General features: G+C 37.2%; 1 protein-coding gene across 6 annotated transcripts in view; it reads left to right on the forward strand.

The window, feature by feature from the left end:
• KIAA1549L (KIAA1549 like) overlaps positions 1-10,263 on the forward strand; it is a 145,114-nt gene extending 134,851 nt beyond the window's left edge. For 5 of the 6 annotated variants that reach the window (XM_063331592.1, XM_063331590.1, XM_063331591.1 and 2 more), the window contains one exon: positions 1,169-5,412. In XM_063331592.1, coding sequence (XP_063187662.1) covers positions 1,169-1,450 — 282 coding nt within the window. In that variant the 3' untranslated portion in view covers positions 1,451-5,412. The other variant, XR_010070669.1, reaches the window with a different exon arrangement.
• The last annotated feature ends 588 nt before the right edge of the window (positions 10,264-10,851 follow it).

A 10,851-nucleotide genomic window follows, 5' to 3' on the forward strand; every position in this document is an offset into this window, starting at 1 on the left:
GATCTGCCTGGCCGCCGGTATTATATGCATATATATAGCAACAATGTATTTGTAAAGTAAAAAAAAGTGGTTTTCCCATTTAAAGCAAAAAGAATTACAAAGTTAACTTTTTGGAGTTTGGAAACTTATTGGTTAACTTCTAAGTGTAGTAGTCTGAGTATAGTGTAGATAAATGTAGTTTTCTGAGTTACTCAGTTCATAAAGAAGTATCACTGAATTTCACTTGTCATTGGCGTGGACGAGAACGATCAGCCGGTAAGCTTTTTCTAAAGGAGAAATTATCTTGTCCTAGTAGTATGTTGTGGGTTGCCTTCTGTAACAACATAAAGCCTTCTGCAAAATGAAGGTCTATAGATTCCTGTTTTATAGGCTTTTGCAAAACATTATTTAATACTATTTTTATTTGATGCATTAAAAAACTTCTGAGGACTATAAAGACCGGTATCGTGTTTCATGGATTTGTGAAGGAAATTTAATATCTCACAGTGACTAAAGGGCCTATGTTATTATTTTAGTTTTAGCCAGTGTAACATGAGGCTGAAATCAGTGAAGTTACAATAACAGAGTAAAATTGTGAATGCACCATGTAATTCTGTTAAATGTAGCCAGAAATCCTGATACTTTTGAGAAATCAGTGCTGAGTTTCCAGATTGGCATACCTGAGCTTATGCCTGTTGTCTGGATCTGGTGAGTTTTTGTTAGGAACAGTAAGTCCAGAGACTTGGATGACTTGGATTAGACAGTGGCTGCAAATCAGCAAAATCCACTTTTCCATTCTAGGCTTTTCAGTGTCCTGAAACGTGGTGGTGCTGTCTGGTTAAAACCGAAATGTTTAGGGCTGGTAAGCAGAGGACACACTTCCAGAAAAGCCTTCTCCCTTGACTTTTTGCAGTGATGATAAATTAGGACATGCAATGTTTCCCCTGCAAGGTGTTTTTGCTGCCACAGTCTGAGGAGTTGAGAATTGGTACATTGACATGTGTGCATAAATGACACGTGCCAAGACAGACATTTGTATATGGATGCTTGGGAGTATAAGGTTTATGTTCTCTTCATGTGGTCCTATCTGTTACTTCTTATTCTGCCCCAGGGAGGTTTGTGTTTCCTGGCAGGTGGCACTACGGATCAATTGTTCTGCATAATTTTCTATAATTACAATGCTCTACAGGTACCACTACCTGGATACATCGAGGCATATCCGAGGCCGCGCTACCAGCATAATTCTCCTTCGCGACTTCCTCGCCAATACAGCCAGCAGGCGAGCATGCATCCCAGCCTGGAACAAGCTCCTCTGCCGTCCACCGCAGCTTCTCAGCAGAGCCTGACAGAAAACGACCCATCTGACGCTCCTCTCACCAACATTTCTACAGCTGCCCTCGTAAAGGCAATAAGAGAAGAAGTTGCTAAACTGGCCAAGAAGCAAACAGATATGTTTGAGTTCCAGGTCTAATATCTTTTGTGCACAGTACTTGTATCGTGCAACCTGGGGTAGCAAAGGAAGCGACTCCTTTAATTTTCAGTTACAAACTTGCTGTGAATCGTGCCACAGTGATGGCATTTTTCTCTGTCTGAAAAGTCAACGTTATGAAATGACTTAAAGTAGAGCCACAGGACTCTGAAGATACATAATTCTGCTTGCCAGCTAAGGAAATGCTGCCGGGTAACTGTTTAATATGGATAAGGTTGATCATACGCAACTGTTTGTCACTTAGCTCTCGTGCTATGACCCATCATCACTAGAGATGCTGCTGGACGTGTCTGCGCCACACGATGTTTCATTTGCAGGCCCAAAGGTAGAGCTGCTGAAAATAACTTCTGCATGTCAAAACTTTGATTAAAGAAGAAAATACAGTAGAATACGGTTAGCTAAAGGCCACGGGAGGTGTGGCGGTGGCCATGTTAATTGTTTGCTGCAGGGCATTGTATAAGGGATGTTGATTTCAGCAATGCAGAGTCATTCAGCCTTTTCATTCTAGAGACCGTATTCAAACCAAAAGAATTCAAGATGAGTAAGTAATACAAATAAATGTCCTGTAAATAGCCCTGATTCTCCTCATCCTATTAACAGTACAAAGAAGTGAAAGAAGAGAAGACTGTGAAGAAGGTTAATGATATTTTGATAATCGGTGGCTACCTTGTCCCTGAATGCCACTGATGAGTTATGGAGGAGGTTTTTTTTCAGCATGAGAGAATATAATGCACGAAGAGCCAACAGAGGATATTGGTGCTAGAAGCTTCCAGGAGAAATGAAAAAAGGTTATTCGCATTTGCTCTATGTTCAGGCTTTTCACTCTGAATGCATGTGAAGCTGGTAAACTTGAGACCTTTCAGCAAGTCTTTCCAGCCTGGAATAATGAATATACCTGCTTGGACAAGAAAACCTCTGTTTAACACAGTGCTTTTTTCTCTTTCTTAAACAATGATATCTACGAAAGTGATGCCAGAAAGTGCTACTTGAAGCTGCAGTTGATTTTGATTACACTGGAACAGTGAATGCACACCCAGGAAGTTCTGAATGTAGAGGACCTGATTATTATATTAACCTGTAAATAAGTAAACTGTTAGATGAATTAACAAAAATACTAATGTTTTGTGAAAAAGAGAACGTTTCCAGAAATTATGCTGACTTTATATTGTGCAAGATAAAGGTGACTAATTGTTAAACTGCATTGTCGTATGATTCCAATCCCAAAAGAAAATCAAACCAGTTGAATGGGACAGTAGTTCATCTTTTGCAGTGGTACAAAACAGTTGGAGATCATGAAAAATTGTTTTCAGTTCCTTTGGCAATTAGCTTTGGGAACCGAAGTTGTTGCAAAATTTGTTGTGTGGGGCATGTTTGATGTCGACTGGAATTAAAGGTAATGATGTCCTTCATTTCAGTAAGTTATTTAGTTTTCCTCAATTGCTTGTGCTATTTTGTCTGATCATTTCATTTCCCTGAGTTTCTTTGGTCTTTACTGAGGTGAGAAAGGGAACTTGGTTTAGCTTTTTGGCCATCAGTAAAATGAGAGGAGAAGGAGAGAGGAGACTAGAATAGGGGATAGAAGAAGAAATTGAGGAAGCACAAAATTTTAAAGCAGAGCTATTTTTTCCCCAAAATAATTATATTATAAACCCTGACTGAGATTGTGATACATAGTTATCCTAGAATATACAGATACCTTCTGCTCCAATACTGTAAGTATTGCAGAAGCTTTTGGAATGCTAATCTTTAAACAAATATGAAATTTCATTTTTATTATTTAAAAATAAAATATAAATAAAATGTATTTTTGTAATTTCTATGTATATATGTGCTGTATATTTATATGTGACTAGTCTGCTACAGTCAGAAGATTTCCATAAACCAAGTGCAAAAAAAAAACCCCGAAAAAACCCCACAACCTAGTAATTTTAATAATCAATATAAACATGCTATGTCTGGAGTACACAAATATACATTTGGGTGACTTGGATACTAAACAACCAAAGAAACTCAGTCTTTCATATAAATATAAATCTAGTAAAAACAGACTGCTGTCTCATAATACTGATCTTATCAGTGTAATACAATACATCCAAATGTCTTTTTGTGTTGAATTAATAGCTGTCTAAGAATATCACACTTAAAAATAACAACTTAAAAATACTGGGCCAAACTCAACGTGCTATAAAAAGACTAGTTCTGGTTGGCTTCAGTGTGAGCTTTACTTGCTGACAGCAAGGATAAGTTTCTTATGTAGTAGGTTTCGTCTATACCTGCAAGTTTCACTAGAGTCACTAGAACAATATTCTACTTATTCTTCAGCCATTTAAATCCCTCTAACATAAATGCAGACACAATTTAAGAGTGGATTATTTTTATTCAGACCAAGCTGGTTCGTAACTGGCTTAAGCTAACTTGGTAAGTGAAATCTACACTAAATTATGTCAGACACGTTTTGCATCAGCTTTATTACCTCAGTCTTTAAATGATTCTTCTATTTAAGCCCAGTAAAATTTTGCAAATAGATAGGCCCTTCTATGCAACGGGAGTGAAATGTGCTGTGAAATAAATTTCTGTATCTTAGATTCCAGTTTTGCAGAGTTATCCTAAAGCTGCCAGTATGGAAGCAGCGGCAATGGTGTGGATGGGATTGCTGAAGCCAAACAGCTGGGAAGGGTAATGTTACAATATACTCCTGAAAGAGTCAGAGCTGGTAGGATGTACCAGATTTAAACAGCATCTTTGGGACACTTAGCTCTGTTTGTAAATCTGTACCCATTCTTAAATGTAAGCAATTCAGTAGTTCTATTGAAAAATGTGTGAGGGTAAAGCCTTTGTATATGATGAAGCATATATCTTGCCAATTAAAAAGTTTGGGAGTTGTGTAGATGTACAGGGTTTGAATGCCTACGTGCAAAACAAAATGAACAAATAGAAAAAAACCAAATAAGAACATATAAATAGGCTTCTAGAAAGAAAACCCATTTCAGTAAAGTTAAACAAAGTACTCTTCATACTACCGAGGAAGACCTGTTAGACTTTCAAAATTAATTTTGTTTGGTATTGTATCGATGATGTGCAGCCTACTGAATATTCCCTTAACCGTCACTCTGAAACCATTGCGGTGCACTTTATTCACAAAGACATTTTACATTCTTCATTCATAATGGCTTTCTATCTTGTTTGTAATATGTCTTTCATTTTTTTTGTTGTTGGTGGTTTGGTTTTTTTTTTTAAGTACAAAGTAAGATTATATCAAGATGGTAAGGACATTCCTGGGAAAGAAAAATCATGCTGTAATATTTATACTGTCTGAGCACAAAGTAATGATAAAGTGAAAATATAGTGTACAAAGAATTTGTAATATAATAAACATTTTGTATGGCTACAATTACAATATAGTTTTTCAATATTGATTTGAAAGAAGAAAGTATACCTGTTTAAAGTTATAACTTCATCAAAATATATTTATGCCATTTTTACTGATAAAAAGTTAGTCATTAAGGTTTTTCTACTAAGTGCCCCAATTTTCTTTAAAATGATGTTAAATGTTTAGGTGAAAATATTGTTTTCTGTGTACAAAAGTGTTGATGTTCTGACCAATATTGTCTTCAGATTTGTAAATCATCAGTAGAAACATCTACTAATGAAATGCACATAAAATTATTACTTGGTCTGTGTGTAATGACCAGTTTCAGTAGGAACAGTATGTGTGACATTTATTAACATGAGTAGAACGGTAGCTTTAAGAGGACAAGAGGGTACTCGGACAGTCATTTTTTGAGAAAAACACATTATCTGGATTTGATAGAAGCTTTATCGCTCAGTGTAGAAATATACATAATATTTGTATCTAATAATATAATGGATAGAACTTGATAGAAGTGCACGTAAATCCTCTATATAGAAATGGTGAAAATTATCATTAGTAATGATCATTTCTTTTTCAGACTAACTTCGAAAAGGTGAGACATGGAGGAAAGAAAATGTAAGATAAAAATGCAAAGCAGGTAGAAAACGCAGCATAGAATTGAGTGGCAGAACTGACGTGAGGTCTCTGTCTTGTTTAAGGGATGACACATACAAAGCTAACTACTGGTTTTATTGTATTTCAAGATGTTTGACTGTAAAGAATGAATAACATTTTAATGCACATTTTTAGTCCTGCATTGTGAATCGCCGGTAGCCCATGTAAAAGTCTAGGGAGCTTGAAAGCAGCAAGTCTTTCTGAGCTAGCAGGAGAAGTCACTTTGTTTTGCTGACCTTGTTCATCCTGTATACATCTGAGCAGCTCCGAGAACTGTGTCCAAGGACGCTGTAAATCAGTTACGGTCCTGAACTTGCATCTCTTGCACATAAACCAATCTCAGTGGCTTCCCTTGCCTCGTTGACATGAAATGGGATAGGGAGAGAACAAGTGTGAGAGAATATGAAGGATATTAACAGGTCAGGACCGCCTTAACTGTCTGGAAGCCGTGGATCTCGAGCTGCAGGTTAACTCATACCTATTAGAAAATGGTTGTGTTTGGCAGCTTCCTCAGCAAGGTGCGTTCCTTTCATTGTCAATGACCAAAATGTATGAATCAAGACCTGGTCCTGTCACAGGAGAGTGTATCAGTTCATACTTCCACTCCTTTCTGTAAGCCACACGCATTCTCTGCATAGCTCCACATGACAGTGGCATAATTAACGTGAGTCGTTTCCATTTACTCAGAGTAATCTCTTGTCATAAAACACCAAGTTGTAGGGCACCTTATATATATTTTACTACATCATTGGGGGGGAAAAAATAGACGTGATCATACAGTATGTTAGTGTATTAATACCATTAGCCTTTTTTTTTTTTTTTTTTTAATAAAGGCTTTTTGAAAAAGGGAAAGTGTGGTCTGCTAAGATCAAGACTGCTTACTAGTCAAAGTGTGCAGGGCAACTGCTCAGTATGGTGTGGCTGATGGAGCAGATCTCTCCTCTCGCCACCTACTGCCCCTACATGTAAGGGTACAAGCACACAGCTTTTTTCAGTAAGACAGACATTAATTAATAATAAATTATATGGGGTAATATGTATATGGGGCAATAACATCTACATAGTTCTCTGTGACCATTCCAGATGCATTACTGGTCTGCTAAGCGATTTTTTCAAAGCAGCGTGTGTTCAAAGAGAAAAGAATCCGCTCAAGCTTGTTTACTATAATGTTATTTAGACATAGCACTGTAGACTTTGTAACAGTGCTATATGGAGTCAGAATGCCAAGTGGTAAATTACACTTTCTCTGCTGGACTTTCTTTTCATGGGTTAATTTTTTGGCCATGACTCTAGGACTGAATAAGATTATTTACGGTTTTTGCTTATCAAAATATTTCAAAGTTCTATTTTTCCATTTTAAAGTGTAGGCATGCAAAATGAGGATAAGAGTACTCATTTAGAATGCTTTTTTTGAACTCTTGCCTTTCTCTTGTAAATAAATAATGTAAAACTCGACTTGGGGAAATGAGATTTACATAGGTCAGTAAATGAATTGGGTACTGATTTGCTCTTTAAAAGAAAGTTTCAAGATAGCCATGTCAGAAAGGCAGACTGGTTAATACTGCAGAATCTCTACTGAGAATAACTGCATCACACATCCTTCATCAAAAATGTTTTGGCGTGCCCAATGAGTGAAAAGCAATCAGAAAACTGCACTGGGGGATTCCTGTTATCCAGGAACGGGCTGTATACAAGACACGGGAGATGGGACAGGGATTTCAGTGGGGCTCCGGGGTAGGTAGGCTATCCTATGTAACATGTTTGCCCTTTGGGTTGCCCTTGATACCAACAGACGTAACAACTACAGCCACCAAAGTGGCATGACAGGAAGGTGGTTTTAGGTCCTGATTTTTAAAACTATTGAGATGACCCAAAATCATATAATATTTCATATTTCTAAAATCACCTTGATACCATTGAAAATCCTTAGGCATTTTTAATAGGAGGCTGGTATCATACTCCTATATATGTACGTAAAAGATATTTTTTGAAAACTAGTTCTTTGATGCACCCATTTGTCCCCATCCATGTCAGGTTCCTCAAGGTGCACAGAAGCAGTAATGAGGAGTCGGTTCCTAGGGTTTTTCCAACCCTGATCATTCGGTGATTCTGTGAAAGATGAGAAATGGGTTTTAAATAGTTAGGTGGTCTAATGTATAGCAGATGTCTGGAAAATAATTACAAATACCCTGAAGAGATGTTTCAGGAATCTGATTTTTTTGCATTTGTTAAAAATAATTCTTATTTTAAGAAGTGCCTGACTTTTCATGAAATGTCCACGCTCAATTCACTCCCAAGGAGCAGCTTGAAACTATATTATGTTCTGTAAATAATTTTGTAACTTTATAAATACATATTTACATACTAGGCAATAATGGTCCAAAGGATTGTAACTTACACAGGAAGTTGATTCCACTGAGTACAACATTTAGAGAGGAGGCAATTTTTCTTCCAAAGTATGTCCCTCTTCCCTGCAGCTCAGTGCATTTTTATGCTTTGTAATCCAGTGTCTGAACACCATAACAGACACTGGCATCAGTTAAACTCTTGTGTAAAATATCTGGCGAAGAGCACTGGCTTTTGCAGCTTCCAGTGGGACCTTGTAAAGAGTGCCTGTGTATAGGATTAACTTTTTAAACTATTAAACCAGAAATTTCTGGGTCCTTAAGTCTGGCTTTTTGCAAGTAATCGGTGGCTTTTACGTCCTGCATCACCAGCAAACTTAACCAATAGATACTTTGAGACGTGATGCAGCAGAACACAGCAGCCTGTGCCAGGGATTCACCAGGACCTAAAAAACGAGGGACTGTAATAGAAGAATAGGTGGTAAACCTTTTATTTCAGCAGTAGATGGACACTAAGTAATTATTAATTCATTACTCTGGCAGGTCAAAGAGTCTTGAAGCTTACTGCTTGGAATCAATTTCATGTATTTGGTTAGCTTTTGATTTCTTCACGTGTTAAAAGTGTGTGAAAATAGCAACATTAACAGTGTATTCTATTTCAGAGTTATAAACATGGGAGATTTGAATGTAAGTAAACTTGAGGTTTATTCTTTGCCCTTGCCTTTATCTAGTACTTTCAACACTGCAGATAGGAAAAAAACCCACTTTACTCTCCAACAAATTAATTTTAATATTTCTTTCTATGGGAAAGCTTTTTTCATTTCATGTTGGTGTTGGGTTCTTCAAACTGTATTCAAGGTCATATTTGATAGAAAAAATGACAGTGAAGCCAAAAATTTTGGAAAATAAGATAGAACCCATCTTACTGAGGCTGGAGCTTTGGTTTAGGATTTAGCAACTCAGCAGAAACAGCTCAGACCCAACAAAGGGTCTGTTCTGGGCAGTTCCTTGGGTTTCATTAGAAAGGACATGTGTACAGTGCAGTTATTCCTATGTTTTTTGACTTTTTATTTTCATTTAATATCTGTCTTGCCATAGCTGTGCATTTTGAATTTGACTTTTACATTGGTGTACAGAAAGAGGTGCGCTCTTTTAGCTCGGTAACCAACATATGTGATATAATTTTTATTTAGCTATGGCACTGCGTGGCTTTGGCCTGTGTTCTGCTTTGTGATACTTTCAGATGTCACATTAGTATTAAGGTGACGTGAATATAGATAACGTCTTCCATTGAAGTTATTGGAAAAACGTCTGCTCACTTCAAGGAGAGCAGGACTGATCCAGAATTCTCTCAGTGAATTAACTATCACAAGTATCTTTAAATTGTGCAAAGATTGGAAGGATGCTGTCTACTTACAGGTAGCTGGAAATTAGATAAGAGGTTGGTTGTCCCTTTTTCATAATTTCGGATTGGTCCTGAGCAAGGCGCTTATTCTGACTATGCCTCAGTGCCTGTGTCCGTAAAGCAGGATTAAGGGTCCGCCTCTCCTCACACCCCTGGTGAGAAGTTGAACTAATTGAGAATGTTAGAAAAACTGAAACCCTGGAGTGGAAGTGGATACTTTAGTACAAAGCACTATTTATTATTTCATGGAGCTTTGTAATTGTTCAAGACGGTAAATTGCCTGTTCCTCTGGTAGCATTTAAATATACATAAATTTACAAGAAAAAAACCCCAAAACCAAACCTCTTGATGCTATTTCAGTATGTTCTAGGAAGCCTTTCCAATAACAGCTTCTACACTTTTTTACAGAGTTGTTATATCAATAAATTGTCTCACTTCCCATGCAACAGATCTCACTTTCTGATGAAATTAACTTTTCTAACGTCTTTGAATTATGGAAAGGACTAGCTCTGCATGATTACAAATATCCATGTATCTTTGCTGTTCACAGCTTGACTCAACTAAACTGTAATGGCCGTGTCTCTGAAAATTGCTCAAAATTTGTAAGTGTTTCAGCTGTAAATGGGAAAATTAGTTTTCTGAAGCCAGTAAGAGCTGCAAAATTGAGAGTGATTTGTAAAGCCAAGTTTAGGGATTAAACTGAAAGAGGAAGAAAATAATCAAAATTTTATACTATGCAATCAGAAGGGAAATCTCCAAGAACTGGTTCCTTTTGCAATTACAAACATGAAACCATACCAATGGTGGAATTTTACATATCACTGAAAAGAAGGCATTTAAAATGTTCTGGGTCATTACAAATGGCTGTGTTTTTACTCTGAACCATAGGGTGATTCTAGAATGAAGCTTACGAGTACATAGAATAGTTTCTTTCTGTTAGTGGCTATAGCTTAGTTGAAGTTGTACATGTTTTTCCTTGGCAATTTTGCACATTAAATAAAATATGTCTTAAAATCTATGTTGCTACTTATTGGTGGTTCCTGCTGTGTCCTTTTCTGTAGATCAGCTGCTTTAAAGCATAAGCATGACTTTCCCTTGGAGCTGCCAGGGCTGTGTAGGGGTCCTGCTGATCATACTCTTGAGGAGGAACCTGGCAAAGGACAGGAAAGGAGTTTTAAGAACTTCACAAGTTAAAACTGTGTCTTTCAGCAGTGGCGTTTCCTCTGAAGAAAGGCGTTTGCCTACCTTGCAGAGGTGAGGACAGTTACCTACAAGCCCGCGAGTTTTGAGGACACGTTGTGATCCTGTGTTGCCTTTGTGAATTTTTTTTCCTCACCTTAATGTCCTCTATGCCTTCCCCTATTGAAGTCAATTACTGTGGTTTTTATTGGTGTTTACTCAGGCCTAAGTTTCCCGCTGTCAGTCTGAAGTGAAATTAAAAGGAAAATGCAGGTACGTGCTTTTGACAGTACTGCTTTTATATAATTTGTGATGCAAGAAATTTGGAATAAAATTTAATTTTACTACAAGGAACATGTCTAACCCTTCCTCCCTCTGTTTGCAGTTTCAGAGAAAAAAAGAGGCAGGAAAGGATCTTCCCAAAATA

The sequence above is a fragment of the Chroicocephalus ridibundus genome, chromosome 4, assembly GCF_963924245.1.
Source record: "Chroicocephalus ridibundus chromosome 4, bChrRid1.1, whole genome shotgun sequence".
NCBI classification, from domain to species: Eukaryota; Metazoa; Chordata; class Aves; order Charadriiformes; family Laridae; genus Chroicocephalus; species Chroicocephalus ridibundus.